Raw genomic sequence first — 15,435 nt, 5'->3', positions numbered from 1 at the left:
AGCATTAATTTGTCTTTAAATGTTTGCTAGATTCCAGCGGTGAAGCCACCTCGGTGGGTAGTTTTTTAACTACTTACGCATTATCTTTATTTGCTATTGGTCTGTTCAGATTTCTCTTCTTGCGTCAGGTTTTGTAACTTGTGTCTTTCTAGGAATCTGTGCGCTCGTCTAGTTTGACATATTCCTTTAGATTACTGCTTATTTCTGTAAGGTTGGTGGCAATGTCCTCTTTTATTCTGATTCTAGTAATTTGTGTCTTTTTTCTTGGTCAACCTAAAGTTTTGTCAGTTTTGAAGAAACCAGTTGTTTCACTGACTTTCTCTATTGTTTGCTTATTAATTTGTACCTTTATTATTTTCTTTCTTTTTCCTGCTTTTTAGGCTGTTTGCTCTTCTTTTTGCAGTGTCTTTAGGTAGAAAACTGGGTTATTGATTGGAGATTTCTTTCTTTCTTAAGATTTTGTTTATTTGACAGAGAGAGAGACACACACAGAAAGAGGGAGAGCACAAGCAGGGGGAGGGGCGGGGAGACGGAGAGAGAATTTCAAGCAGATTCCACGCGAGGGCAGAGCCTCATGCAGGGGGAGGCTCCATCTCACGACCCTAAGGTCATGACCTGAGCTAAAGCCAAGCGTCTGACGCTCAAGTGACTGGGCGACCCAGGCGCCCCTCACCCATTCACATTTCATGTTTTATGCCTCTGTGAATCCTCCTTTATCACTTCCTTTGGCATTAAATGAATAATTTATTTTATTTTCCGTTTCTTCACTGGCTTCGTGCCCAGTGTGGAGCCCAACTCAGGGCTTGAAGTCACCATCCTGTGATCAAGGCCGGAGCTGAGATGAAGAGTCTGACCCTTCACTGGCTGAGCCACCCAGGGACCCCTAAGTGAATATTTTCTAACGAAGCACATAGATTTCTTGAGTGATATTTTTTGAGCTGTTTGTTGGGGTGGTTGCTTTAGGGCTTACCATACACACGACTTCTCAGAATCAGCTTCAGATTTTTACGAGCTTAATTCCAGCGAGACATACACACCTCACCCCTACAGATCTATCCCATTTCCTTCCTTTCACAGAATGGCTGTTGGGCATATTACACCTGTGGATGCTATGAACCCAACCACCCATGGTTATGGTTACTACCTTACCATCTGCAAAGTAGCCCTGCTACAGTTTACTCTCTTCTGTGCTGTTATTGGCAAAAATATTACACATTGGGCAGCCCGGGGGGCTCAACGGTTTAGCACCACCTTCGGCCCAGGCCGTGTTGACCGGACGCCTTACTGTGTTCTTACAACAAAGCTAGAGAAAAGAAAATGTTGGCAAAATCATAAAGAAAATACATTTACAGGATTGTATGGTTTTTACCAAGAAAAAATTGGCTTACAAGTGAGTCCGTGGCAGGTCAGACACGTGCTGTTCAAGATCAGCTGCATCTGCCTGTGAATCTCCGTGTTCACCAAACTGAGGTCTCTTCAGCTCCCTAATGGATAGGTTAGTACTTTTCCATATATTTGGGGTTGTATTCAGCCATTAATTCTTCAAACTTTTTTCTGCTCTTCCCTCCCCCCTCTCCTGGTATTCCCGTTACCCATGTCTGGTGCGCTCGCCGGGCCCCACGTTGCTGAGGCTCTGTTCATCTTTCTCTCCTCCCTCCCTGTTCTCAGGATCGCGTAATCTTTACCGATCTGTCTTCAAGTTTGCTAATTCTGCTGGTCCAGAAACTCTGGTGAGCCCCTCCACTGAGTGTTTCACTTCAGTTCTTGTACTTTACCAACTCCAGGAATTTCCAATTAATGTTTTATGTATGTCAATATATTGTATGTTTCGGATATATATGTGTATATATCTGTGTAACTTTATATGACATACATTATATAAATGATATGTGTGGACTGTACAAACCTGTTATCTAAACGTCATACATTAGGGCCCCTGGGAGCTCAGCGGTTGAGCGTCTGCCTTCGGCCCAGGGCGTGACCCCGGGGTCCCGGGATCGAGTCCCCCATCGGGTTCCCTGAATGGAGCCTGCTTCTCCCTCTGCCTGTGTCTCTGCCTTTCTCTCTGTGTCTCTTGTGAATAAATAAGATCTTTTTAAAAACATTATACATCAAATTTTATATTTTATTTTGACCTACTGATATTCTTTGATGTGACATAGTCATCATACCCCCCTTTACTTCTTTAATTATAGCTTCCTTTAGTTCTGGGACGTATTTTAAATGGCAACTTTCAAGTCTTCGTTAAACCGAACACCTAGCTGATGTGATAGGAAGTGTCTGTTGACTTCCTTTCCTGGCTTATAGATCATGCTTCTCTGTTTCTTCACATGCTTCACAATTTTGTGGGTTGGAATGTAGACACTCTGGACCGTACCCTGTAGGGACTCTGGGTCCTCGGCCCTCCCTCCACCCCCACCCCCCGCCCCAGCCGGTGGTCCTCTCGTGGAGCGGCTGGCTGACTCACTTCAGTGACATCTGTCCCCCTCCTCTGGTGTCATCCCTGTGCCTCGGGAGGTGCAGCTGTGCGTACGCCCACAGTTGTCCCTGGCACCAGTGACCTGGGCAGGGCTCCAGTCTCCTTCACTGACCACACCCAGCTGCTGAGCTCAAGCAAAGCCAGCTGATCGCTCTACTGTCCTCAACAAAGCTGGCGGTGGGTTGGGGTACGCAGAGCTCCGGAGCCTAACCTGGGATTCACTGAGGAAATGGCTCCTTGGGTCCGTGTTTGAGATTCGTTCTAACCCCAGGAGGGCTCTTCCTCAGAGTCCCTCTCCCTGGTTCTCCTGCACATCTGCTGGCCTACAATTTAGCCTGTACCTTCACTGAATCTCTGAGTCTCTTTCCAGGGGCCTTTTCACAACTCCTGCTGTTTTTGAAAGTGCCCCTGTGGGCAAACGCAGTCAGCTCCTCTGGGAAGAGACAAGGAGCTACCTGTTTCTAGAGCCTGCTTCTCCCAACGGGCGAGGGTTCTGCTCTGGGAGCAACGGGCAACCTCTGAGTGACACCCACCGGCAGAGCCCAGTGATCCGTGGAGTCGGGACGCACCTCGGGTCTCCTCAGCTTGCCGCTCCTGGTGTGGACCCTGCATCTTACGAGCTGGCCGAGGGGGATCGGCCCCTGCGTCCTCAGTGGTGTCTCACCCCGGATGGAGGCTCCATTCCACAGGAGGCTGAGTGGAGGAAGGGATCACGGTTATGCTGCCATCCCAGTAGATCACTTGGAAACACATCAGCTACCTTCATAATCTAAAATTAAGCACAGGTAATCACAGTTTGCGTAAAATAAGAACATTTAGAAACCAACCTGAATCAAAACAAACAGAATCAAGATACAAATGACCTACTAGGCGCAGTGTGGACTACGCGGATGTTACTGACTCTGAATGTAAAATGGCTCCTACAAATCAACCGAAAACACCTTTGAGGACAGTAAGAATTGCCAGATCCGAATGGAATGAATCAAATGGGAAATAAACACATGACACACGAAAACATACTTACCACGACATGACACTTATTTGGCCATCAGTGTGGCAAGGACTTGTTTTAATCTTGGGCAAGTGTCCATCGCCAGGGCTGCCGGGCTGCTGGCAGGAGGCCGCTCCCCCAAGGCCTTTCAAACTGGGATGAACTCTGACCTGGTCACTGGCCCCGCGCGAACTGCGTCCAAGGCAGCAACTGCCATTGCAGATGTGCGGGTGCTCAGCACCGGCAGTGGCAGGTACTCAGCACCGCGACCGCACAGCACCCGGCAGCGGCTTGGTGCCACGCGCCCACGTGGCACAGCTGTTAAAACATGCAGAAGAATATGTGTAAAAGATTAAAAGTCGGGAATTTATTAAGTACAAACACTGATATAAAAGCATAGGATTCTAATTTTGTGAAAGTTTTTAAAAAGAAAAAATTAATCCCTGAGGGGCTTTTTATCAAATACTAATGCTGCTATTACTCAGGGGTAGAGATCTTAATTTTCTTCTTTCGTGTGCTTTGCAGATTTTATGCTGTATACATAAATGCTTTTATATTCAGATTAAAAGAATGTAAAATAAAATACATCCCATTTTGGGTAATTTAAAAAACATTTTCACATACTTCAAAATGCAGAATTACAAACAGTCAATATCTTTTATTGACATAATGATATATAAAAAAAATTTTAGTGTGATATACAGAATTCCCAGAAAGTAATTTTAGGACAGTTTAATGCTCTTCTTCAAATCTTAATTTTCAAGACGCTCTGTCTTGCTGCCACTGACCTTTCAATACAAAACTTTTACAGTATTTGTTTGCTACAAAACTACGACATTCGGATTAGGGTTAGGTAGTGTTTCCCCGCTGGCCATTCTGCTATAAGGAACGTCCGTTAGTCCACTGCCAGAACCTCTGTACGTGAAACAATAAGTTATACAGATTATGTACATAATTACACGAGGCCATTAGAACTCCAGTATGTCGTCTCTATCACACGCAGCTCAACACTGCAGGCGAACAGAACTAATGGGCACGCGCTGCCCGCGGCCACGGAAGAGCAGGACGTGAGAGCTGGCCCAGCGAGCCAGTCCCAGGTGGCGGCGAACTTAGAGCGGTAGAGAATTAGTAACAGCTTTGTTAGGCACTGCTCCAGGCTAATTCCAGAAACGGCTGGCTGTTCCTAGGAAGCATGCATAATTCATAAACTTTCCCACCCTCAGTCCCCCAAACCCCACAACTTTATAACATACTCTGTAATAGCTATATAAAAATAATCTCTTAGATTTAAGCTTCACTTCAAATTCTTATAAGTAGCTAAAGGATTTTACATTCTCTTCTTTGACTCAGGTTTACTCTAATATTAGATCAGTCAGTTTCATCAAGTTTGAATAAAATAACTGAATGCGGTTTGGCCAAGTTTTATAGGCACACTAGTCAAACTGTGAAAGCCAGGAGCGGGGGGGCGGGGGCGAGGCTCTCTCCACGGCCCCTCGACTGCATGCAGGGTGCTCAGCAAACAGCACTAAGGACCTGAAGGCCTCAGGTGCTGTCACCAGTACTCACAAGTCTGTTGAATGGGAATAAAAATCACAGCTCAACGTAATTCCATGTATTTAGAGGAACCCAGACTGTGGTGTTGGGAAAACAAGCACATTAACTAAACAGCATCAAGTCACAAACCTACGACAGCGGTTTAAGACTTAACTGCTGGTTTATTTGCCCAAAAGCAAGCACCAAACTCGACAGCCCCCAGCGGCACCTCTCGAGTATCAGTGACAAGTGTGGACACTCGGGCACACGTGTTTCAAAACGAAACCAGCAAAGGAAGCGCCCTGTGAGCACAGTTGGCGACTCGGGACCCAGGGCGGGGAGGCCGGGCCAGCCCCCAAGTTGCTCGGCTCCTCCCTATGAAGCAGAAGCAAAGCACGGGGTCCAGGGGCCTCACGTGCTTTCTAGCATAAATTCTATATATGAACTGGGAATAAATAAATGACTTTTAAAATCGAGAACTATATTTTTGGCCTAAAAAAAGTGCAAACTCGCAACACAGTAGAGCACTTGCAGTTCCCCGCCACACCCACGCCAGGCCCTGCGTCTCCCTTCAGGCACCCTGACGTTCCTGTTCTCGTAAACGTCCTCCAAATTAAAGTTTCTTCCCTCTGTCCAGGAAGCAGTTTCTAAAATGAGAATTGGGGAACCTTGAGACGGATCTGTAAAAGTGGAGGAGGAGGGGCGCGGCTCCGGGAAGATGGGCGTCCTCTCCAGGCGGCTGCACACAGGGCGGTGCTCCCACCCCGGAGGCCTGCTCCCCGCCCGGCTCAGGAGCGTGGGGCGGGCGAGCGGCGCTCACATGTTGTAGGCGACGTAGATGGGGTCCAGCTGGTCGGCCAGGAAGCCGTCCCGCAGGTGCATGCGCTGCTTCTCGCCCCGTGAGTTGATGGGGATCACGCCGGGGTCGACGATCACCACCACGCCCACGACCAGGTGATGCTCCTCCAGCACCACGTTTGTCACCAGGGCCACCAGGTCGAGCGCATCCTGCTCGAGCCCGTCCAGCTCCACCACCACCACCAGCAGGTTGGTCCAGGTGAACACGGCACTGCGGGGAGGAGACAGACGTCACCCCAGGGGCGGGCACAGGCTTCTGGGGCAGAGGGGAAATAAGCGGGAACGGCGCCGGACACAGAGCAGTAAGAAGCCCTGCAGGAAGTCTGCCGACCTTACGCTGCTGCGTGACATCATGAGCAATTTAGGGGTTGGGGGACACATCCTCTAGGGATCCGTACACTACAGTCCTTAACAAGACCCGAGGTGCTGAAAGCTGTGCCTGTCCCAACTCCAGCTTCCAAGCAAGTGAAGACACAGGGACCATGTCTGCTTAGGTTAAGGAACTCACAGTAAAAGCAGAAGCACTTCAGGATAATTGAGCGACCCCACATCTGGGGAGCCGGATTCTTGGTTGAAACAGATTAGGACGTGGGCCTGTGAGGGGCCTGGGGTCCGCGGCTGGTGGCAGGTGCCCGCAGGCCAGAGCTGGGCCCAGAGCAAGGCACGCGGCGTGGGGTGGGGCGGGGCTCTCACCACTCAGCGATGCTCCTGTGCGCTCGGACCACGGACGTCTCGATGTCAATGGGGTGGTAGCGCATGCCCCTCAGCTCCAGCGTCTCATCCAGGGACCCGACCACGTACAGCGCGTCGTGTCGCTCTGTGAACACAGCCCACGCTTGCAAGGGCACCCAGGAAAGGGCAGGCGCCTCCTGCACATTCTTCGAGCCCCGCGTCCTGCTCTGTGGGATGGAGGAGCACGCCCTCAGGTGCCCTCAGGTGTGTCTGGGCCTCCAGCCCACCTGACTGCCCCCCGCAGCAGCCCCACCTCGGGGGGTGCCCGTCAATGTTTGAATACACTCCTGACATCTGTACCATGTCTGGAAGCAAAGCCGCATCTGGAGGTACAGCCGGTTCTGACGACCTGGCCATCTTGCTGCGGCCTAAGGGACCCTGCAGCCTTCAGGGTCAGGCCCGGGGAGGGCCTCGCAGCCTTGTTGCCAGCACCCCAGCCCCTTGGCAGAGGCTGGTCCAAGGCCAGCGAGGGACGGCCCGGTGGCAAAACGGCAACTTGCAGGAAAGCTGCTGTCAGGGCACATCCCTCACCTCACGACACACCTAATGACACAAGCTCACGGCAAAGGGCGCGGCAGCCGGGTCCCCGAGAGCCGCAGCAGGCACGGCAGGTGCAGGCCTCCCTGGGGTGTGGCCAGACCCCACAGGCAGCACCCTCACCTCCACTGGCATCGGTGAGCTCCGTCCTTCGAAGGAAACCCAGGTAGCCAGTCCTTGCCCAGATGGTCTGTGTGTCTCCGAAACTCAGCCGGGCGCTGAAGTGGTCGGCGTGGAGCGCCTCCTCCCCGTAGACTGTGTAGTACCCGGTGGCATTGTGGGGGCTGCTCACCCAGATCTGGTGGGGCCGAGGGCAAGAACGTGGGTGCGTACCCAACGCGGAGCACACCAGCCCGGAGGCGTCCACTAGCCCAGGCGCTGAGGGAAACGCTGAGCAGGGGCCCCGGGGGACTCAGCGCTGGAGCCTGTGCCCTCGGCCCTGGGCATGACCCCGGGGTCCCGGGATCGAGTCCCGCATTGGGCTCCCCACAGGGGGCCTGCTTCTCCCTCTGCCTGTGTCTCTGCCTCTCACTGTGTTTCTCATGAATAAATCAATAAAATCTTAAAAAAAAAAAAAAGGCACCAAGCAAGGCAGGGGGTGAGGGAGTGGTTTCAGGGCCTCTTCTCTGTGAATGAAGGGAAAATCGCAGGCACACAAAGCCAACAAACAACTCGTGCTTCCTTTACGTGAAGCATTCCTCCCCTCGGCCCCAGTGGACGCGTGGGCTCCGCAGCGTGGACGGGCTCACGGGTTCCCTGCCCTCATGTCAGACCCCGGCCGGCACCGAGGGAGAGCTGCCCATCTGCACGTCCCCACAGGGGCGGGTGGGGGGCAGGAGCCGCCACGGCCTCGCAGACATGCCAGGTCTGCACGCACCCCTGCAGCCGTCAGCCGCCCGGGGGGCCCTGGGCCACAGGGACACACCCCCAGTCGCTCCCCATGCTGGGCACCTGGCCCTCGATCCCCCAACAGCACCTGAAGGAGGCGGCGGGGCCACAGGCCTTGCCCGAAGAGCTGGCCAGCGAGGGGCACGCGGACTACAGCCAACCCTGGGGCCGGGCAGCTTCCCAGCAGGACGCGGGGACAAACAGGCAGCATCTGCACACGTACCCGCGAGCCCCAGGCGCTGCCGCGCCCACCGGGGCCAGGACACAGGCTCCCCGGAAAGCCCACAGAGTGACGTCTGCACCACGGAGCCCCCGGCCCAGGGACAGCCCCACGCGCCCCGCGTCACGCGAGACCTGCTCACGCGCACGGCATGTGGACACAGCAACTCCCGTGAAGCCTGCATCCTGAGGACACGGAGGCCCCTGCCAGCCCCCCGCTCCCGTGTACCCTCACCCTGCAGGGCCCTAAGGGCGGACGGGGCAGCTGCGGGGGCTGCGGTGCCCCCCTTACCTCGCCCAGGTGTGAGTCCCCAAGGGGCCCTTTGGTCTCGGTGTGCGCAATAATGACCTTCACCCCGGGGAGGATCTGGAAAGAGAACGGGAGCGATTGGGGGCTGGAGCACAACCTACGTCAGATTCTCAATTTTCACAGAAATAGGAAACTTTTTAATAGATAAAAATTAATTGTGAATCTTAGCGAGATTCTCTCATTTCCCAAGAACGGGCCGGATCTCAGATGTCGAGAAGCACCTGCCGCACCCGGGGTCTGCCCCGTAGGGCCCGCCCACGTGGGGGCCGCGCACGCACCTGCCGTCAGCCCAGCTCCGTGGCCCCAGGCACCAGGGGCCCTGGCGCAGGCCCGCCACCCGACAGCCCGTCCCAGATACTTCTCCACATGTGACACAGGTGGCGGCGGGGACGCCGGTGGTGGGATGAAGGGCCGCGGGGCCGAGGGGGTGCCGGCTGGTGCCCACGGTCATCCTTCCGCCTCTGCCCCAGTGCGGCTCACCCACACTCCCACCCCAGGACCTTTGCACCAGCTAAGCCATCCACGTCTCTGTGGCTGTTCCTGCTCAGGAGCCTGACCCTGCCCACACTCTGGGCACACGGCCCCACGGTGCCCACCCTCCTCACCCACACCCCACGCAGGCACATGGGCTTGTCCTGTTGCTGCCCCACTGCCCCGTACCCCTCTGGGCAGTTCCCTGCTTCCCGAGAGGCAGCTGTAACCACGGGGGTGAGGGCAGAGTCGGGGTGGCCCTTCTGGGCTGCCTGGGCTGTGCCAACCTCCATTTCTTGCCTCTGGGGTTGTGCAGGGGCAGGAGGACACCGCGGCCCTGCCCTGCCCCCGCCGTGCCCTGCGCCCGGCCGCCCAGCCGTCCCCCCACCTCGTGACACGGCCCCATAAAGCCCCGCGGGGGCTTCTTCCCCTGGTTGAGGACGCTTGTGCTCCACACCCCGGAGGCCCTGGGCCCGGCCCCAGGGGCCCCGACAGCTCAAGCCTCAGGGGGAGCTCCTCTGGGGGCTGCCCCTCTCGGGGTTGCGCTCAAAGACGTCCTTGTGTTCGCAGCGAGGGGCAGACGAGCCCCGTGCAGCAGCCCAGCGCGGCCCCATTGGCCTGTGTCCACCGGGACGTTTTTGATTCTCAGCACCCGCCAGGGGCTAACACGAGAGGACGGGGTGTGGGCGCCGGCCTCCACTACCTTTCCGGACTCCGTCAACGGCAGGCTGTGCGGAGATCCCCGTTCTACCAAACGGACCCTGAGAACGAACAAGGGAAAAGGAAATCAGAAACCGACCGTCACTGCGACGGCCAGCCCGTGGCCGAGGCTACGCCTGCAGGCCTGGATCCCGCCTCGCCATGACTGGCCCGCACGGGGCCGCATGGGGCTCACCTCCCGTCCAGCCGGCCCCACCCCGGGAAGCCTCCAGCTGAGCGTGGCCTACAAGGGTCCAGAGCCCAGATGGAGCTTTGGGGCAGGAGGGGCCCCGCCCACAGGTGCGCCCTGGCCCCAGGGCACTGACGGGAACACTAAGGCCCGTCCTGAAATGGTACCACGTGAAACACGCTTGCCATCGGTTGGTTTACTGGCTTCCATCCAGTAGGAGGCCACGCGTCCAGCGTTCAGTGACTGTCATCACCCCCAGGTGTGGGAGTGACAGGCGCAGGCACATGGGAGGGAGCAGGAGGCCGGGGGCCCCGTGAGCTGGGAGGTCGGGGCGGGTCCTCACCTGTCGTGGCGCAGCGCCCTCATGTCCACGTACACGGTGGTGGGGTCCGGGCCGGCCGTGCCCTGGAAGAACAGTGTCTGCGTCTACACGGGCACTGCCGCGGGACGGCTCCCCGGGCCCCAGGGGTCACCCCGGGAGGCAGCGCTCTGCCAGCAGCAGTGTCCGGTAATGCAAGGTCCTAGAGGCCAGTGCTAATGGCTCCCCGCTCTCTGCACGATGGTACAGACACCACCGAAGGTTGGGGGGCATCACGCCGCCGGCAGGGCAGGCTGGCTCCGCGGCTGGGGAAGGTACCAGGCCCAGCGGGGCGCTCCCGGGATCCACCCCCATGGCACCTCCCTGCTCGGCACCGAGCCCGCCGAGGGCGCTGCGTTCAACTTGCACACTAGGAACATGGGACTGAGCGGGCTCCGCGCAACGTCACCCTCTCAGGGTCCCAGACAGCGCGACCCACGTCTGCCCCAGAATCCAAACAAGCGTCTCCTTTGAGACCAAACGCTGCCCTGCGTCCGGAGGCAAGGCCACGACTGGTACTTCTGCTGAAAACAGGGCTGCTCGTAAATTTGGTTTCAAAGGAGCTTTGCGATACGTCCGTTACACGGCCGGGAGCCCGTCAGACGGCAGGAGAGGCACGGGCGCGTCGGGGCTCACGGCCAGGCCGCGCGAACTCACGGGGAGCACGGCGGTGCCGGGGGTCGAGGTCGTACCTGCTCAGCCAGCTTCCCCAGCCTGTTGGGCTGCCAGGGGCCAGGAGGGCCGGCAGCGGGGCACAGGGAGGACAGCGCGGAGACCGACAGAGCAACAGGCCGCGTGAGGGACGCACGTGGGAGAAAGCAAAACACGTCACTGCATCTCAGAGCGCAAACGACAACGGCCCACGGAGCTCGAGGCGACCCTACCGGCGCCCCACGGCCGACTGACAGTCGGACACCTTTGCGGGGGGCGGGGGGCGGAGGGCGGGGGCGGGGAGAGCCTCCCCTGGGGCCGCTAACGAGGCATCGACAGCGACACCTGCTCACACCCCTCCCACACCAGGAGGGCCCGGGGCTCGCGGGACACAGGACGCCGGGAGCTGCCAGGAGGCAGGGGGTCCCCGCCTGCGAGACGGCCCTGCGCGGGGACGCGCGGCCCGGGACGCCCGTGAGGAAGGCATTCGGCGCGTTTTTAGGAAGAAGTGAGATGGAGATACCGCTGCCAAATGCACAGAACAGCCAGTCGCTGTTTCACCCCAGCACTTCCATTCCTGAAACTTTTAATAAGCAAAACACCATAATGTTTCAAAAGTGATATTTGGGGCCACACAAACCGCGTTAATTAATGTTTCAATTTAAAATTTGCAGATGTCTTCCGAAGTTTAACTTGCTTTAAAAAATTAGCTACGTGTTGCAACCACCTCAGAGGTGTCTCCAGGGGGGTAGGAGTCACTGCCGCTGAGCCTTTGCGCCTCTAGGCGACCACAGTAGCTTTCACAGTGAAGTCCCTAAGCTCACAGACCCCACGGCCACACGGAGGTGAACATGAAAGGCTGAGAGGACAAGCAGGGACCGGGGACCGGAAGGCAGGACAGCGCACACAGGGAGGGCACCGAGGGGTGCAGCAGGCCTCACCTGGAGGCAGATGGCCACGTTGACCCTGCACCCGAACGTGGTGCTCACGGCGCGCGCCGGCAGGCCCAGGTCCTTGAACAGCTTGGAGAAGGACTGCGTGAGCGCGATCCTGGGCCGCTCCTCGGCCACGACCATGCAGGTGCGCACGCAGGACAGGTTCACCCCCTTCATCTGTGGGAGCGGTGGGCGGGGTGGCCCTCAGCCCTCTGAGGTGGCCTTGGAACCCAGCAGGGGCAGGAGCAGGGGCAGGGGCAGGAGCAGGGGCAGGGGCAGGAGCAGGGCAGGGCTGGGGCCAGGGCTGGGGCAGATGCAGGGGCAGGAGCAGAAGCAGATGCAGGGGGAGGGGCAGGGGCAGGAGCAGGGGCAGGGCTGGGGCAGGTGCAGGTGTAGGTGTAGGGGCAGGAGCAGGGGCAGGGCTGGGCCCAGGGCAGGCGCAGGGCCGCACACTCACCCTGAGGACACCCGTCTGCGTTCCCAGGCCCCTGGTGCACATTTCCATCACCGAGTAGGAGCAGAAGGTGACCCGGGCCTTGTACTGGCTGACCGCGGACAGCCACAGGGACACGTTGCTCTCCAGCTCCAGCGGAGGGACCAGGACAGACTGGTGTCCTGAGTAGACGCTGGGGGGCGAGGGAGGATCAGCGCCGGGCAGCCCCGGGTGCCCCACCCACCGCCTCCTTCTCCAGCCCAAGCATCACGTGGGAGTTTCACTAGAAAATTCTGTGTTGGGGGGAGTGTGACATGACATGGGCAGTGGTCTCTCTCCCCCAAGCCCTTCAGAAGGACCCCGGGGCAGGGCCTGCTGGCTGGACACGGACACGCTGGCTTTCGACGTCCTAAATGGGTCCCTACCTCCTAGAATTAGATGGAATTAAGTCACCTCCTCCGTTACTAGTAACACTCACTGGAAAGTGCATTTTCCTTCAGTTTCAAACTCAGGCTCTGATCCTTCTTACCCCAAACCAACCATCACATGTGCATCTCAGACTGCGGAGGCATCAGCAGTGAACCAGAAGGTTCCAAAGAATGACACAGGCGATTCCTGGCTGCAGGTGGGCACAGAGCAGGGGCACCTGCACACCACCTGAGCACTCAGCTGCTCGCCACCTGCAGGACTTAGCTGCTCATCACCTACAGCACTCACCTGCACGCCCCCTGCGGCACTCACCTGCGTGCCACCTCAACACTGACCTGCGCACTCCCTGCAGCACTCACCTGCATGCCCCCTTCAGCACTCAACTGTGCACCACCTGAGCACTGACCTGCATGCCACCTGCAGCACTCAGCTGCTGGCCACCTGTGCACTCACCTGCTTGCTACCTGATCACTCACCTGTGCACCCCCTGCAGCATTCATTTGCAGGCCTCCTGCAGCACTCACCTGTGGGCCACCCAAACACTGTTCTACCGGCCACCTGCAGCATTCAGCTGCTTGCTACCTAAGCACTGACCTGCAGGCCCCCTGCGGCACTCACCTGCTGGCACTGACCTGCTGGCCCCCTGCAGCACTCACCTGCTCGCCACCTGAACACTCACCTGCTCACCAGCTGCAGCGGTGACCTGCACCCTACCTGCGTACCACTTGCAGCACTCACCTGCACAGACACCACAGGGCGAAGCCGAGGCCACAGTAGGGGTCAAGGCAGATGGCGATCTGCCTCGAGGGGTACAGCTCACACTGCAGCTTTATGGAGCGGCACAAGGCACTTGTGGCTGCGTGCGACATCTTAAGAAGTAAAAGGGAAGTTGTGGTCAGTGATGGGAGGGATGGAAGGCGACAGCAGGACCTATCGGCCACGTCGCCAGTCACAGTTACCTCCTCAAAGGATGGCTGGCTCAAAGCTCCATACAAACCTAATAACGCACAGGAAGGGGCACACCGAAAACCTTCTAAATGACGTTTCAGAGTAACAGAAAAACTTACTGGAGCTCTTGGCTCCTGGTAAGGAGACAGACTCATCAAACCACCTGCTCCCAAAGCCAGTGGTAAATCCGAAAGTTTAGTTGTTGCCATAACACATAGGAACATGCTCTCAGGTAACCCGACGGGGGGGGGGGGGGGCTTTCCTGTGTCCACCACACTTCGAGGAACGACACCCTTGCTGCAAGCTGCGGGTCAGAGGAGGGCCGCACAAACCTGCACCAACACCCCTTCTGCCCATGTCACCCGAGGCAGAAGCGAACGGCACGCGAGCACGGGACCCACCTTCACGCCTGCTAAAATCCCCGTGGTTGACACGCTGAAGTCCAAGTAGGCGAGCACGTCTGGAGACGGCGGCCTGAAAATGCTCGCCACCTTCTTTTTCGGTATGTCGTCTGTTGAACCAGACACCAGTAATGTTAAGGCTACTTGGGCTCTCACGGGAGAAAGAATACGAGTCTGTACCTGGGGAGTCCCGGGGGGTCCGGGGGGAGCGAGCGGGGAGCAGGAGGGAAGCCTGGAGGCAGCAGGCTACGTGTACACACGGGGAAGCTCACTTTAACCTCCGGGGACTGCCATGGGGAGCAGAGCCCCATGACTGCTGCGAACGTGTAGCGGCCAGGACAGTGGGCGAGGTGGACCCAGGGGAAAGACAAGTCACGGGAGCCGCATGGGAAGCCACTTCCATTACAGCGGGGCAGCTCAGAGGGGCAGGGACGCGCCAACGGTCACAGAGCCTGTGGCGGAGCCAGGATGAGCAAGAACTGCGACCGCGGCGAGAGCCCTGTGGACTGGCCCCGTCCCTCCTGAGGACCCGGAGCCGGACACAGAGAGGCAGGGGCTGGAGCCTAGGTCGCAGCATGCCGGTGAAGCCGCGGGACTCTCTGGAGCCCACCCCGGGGCCCACCCCGCCTGCCCTGGACCAGCCCCCCAGCCTGGACACGGGTATCGAGCAGGTGGCCCCAGACACGATCCCTGACCTCTTGCCCTGGCGTCAAGGGCAGATGCCCACAGGGGTGATGGGGAAGGAGGGACGCCCGCCCGCCCACTGGCTGTGCACCTCGAGTCACCGATGAAGCCCGCGGGGTGCTGCTAGGGAGGGGTGGTTGGCTCACAGGCACTTCCCGGGGCGCAACAGCACTCGCCATGATGGGGACAAAGCACAGGTGTGCTGGGGGACCTGTGCCCCCACCACCAAGTGCTGTACAGGCACGTGGACAGTGTGAGGCACACGGGCTGCAGCAAGGACTCTGCCCCCGCGGTGCGGGCGCCCCGCCATGAGGGACACCCAGAGGCGAGCTGCGGGCGGCCCAGGGGCAGGTGGCCCTTCATCTCTCAGCCGCTCTCACCTAACTTTTCTTGTTCGGTGGCGTCAGTACCACCTGCACAACAAGGGGAGGGGAGGCGCTGTGTCCCGGGGGCCAGCACACGCCCTGACGCCTCAAGGGCCCGTACCTGTATCCACAATGGTTGGCCAGGTCCTGACGTCCACAGCGGCCCCTGCATCTTTGGACTTGAGCAGCCGCATGATGGCCTGTGTCGTGAGGACGCAGGCGGACTTGCTGACCTGCAGAGCACGGGGTCGAAGGTGTGAGCGTGTTGTGGGGCCCCGGAGAGACGGCCAGACCACCGCTGGACCCACTCAGAGCCCCATCCCC

At 57.9% G+C, this 15,435-nt stretch overlaps 1 protein-coding gene across 8 annotated transcripts in view; it reads right to left on the bottom strand.

Moving 5' to 3' along the window:
• The window catches only part of DIP2A (disco interacting protein 2 homolog A), a 108,166-nt gene that overhangs the window by 13,013 nt on the left and 79,718 nt on the right, over nt 1-15,435 (bottom strand). For 5 of the 8 annotated variants that reach the window (XM_055313654.1, XM_055313656.1, XM_055313655.1 and 2 more), the window contains 12 exons: nt 15,233-15,344; nt 14,063-14,172; nt 13,452-13,582; nt 12,309-12,477; nt 11,858-12,028; nt 10,958-10,987; nt 10,251-10,312; nt 9,722-9,779; nt 8,530-8,604; nt 7,254-7,428; nt 6,555-6,678; nt 3,013-6,072 (listed from right to left, as the gene is read on the bottom strand). In XM_055313654.1, coding sequence (XP_055169629.1) covers nt 5,820-6,072; nt 6,555-6,678; nt 7,254-7,428; nt 8,530-8,604; nt 9,722-9,779; nt 10,251-10,312; nt 10,958-10,987; nt 11,858-12,028; nt 12,309-12,477; nt 13,452-13,582; nt 14,063-14,172; nt 15,233-15,344 — 1,470 coding nt within the window. In that variant the 3' untranslated portion in view covers nt 3,013-5,819. The remainder of the gene's footprint in view (nt 1-3,012; nt 6,073-6,554; nt 6,679-7,253; nt 7,429-8,529; nt 8,605-9,721; nt 9,780-10,250; nt 10,313-10,957; nt 10,988-11,857; nt 12,029-12,308; nt 12,478-13,451; nt 13,583-14,062; nt 14,173-15,232; nt 15,345-15,435) is intronic. The other 3 variants (XM_055313659.1, XM_055313660.1, XM_055313657.1) reach the window with 2 other exon arrangements.

The sequence above is a fragment of the Nyctereutes procyonoides genome, unplaced genomic scaffold, assembly GCF_905146905.1.
Source record: "Nyctereutes procyonoides isolate TBG_1078 unplaced genomic scaffold, NYPRO_anot_genome, whole genome shotgun sequence".
NCBI classification, from domain to species: Eukaryota; Metazoa; Chordata; class Mammalia; order Carnivora; family Canidae; genus Nyctereutes; species Nyctereutes procyonoides.
This window is presented reverse-complemented; position numbering and strand designations above follow the sequence as displayed.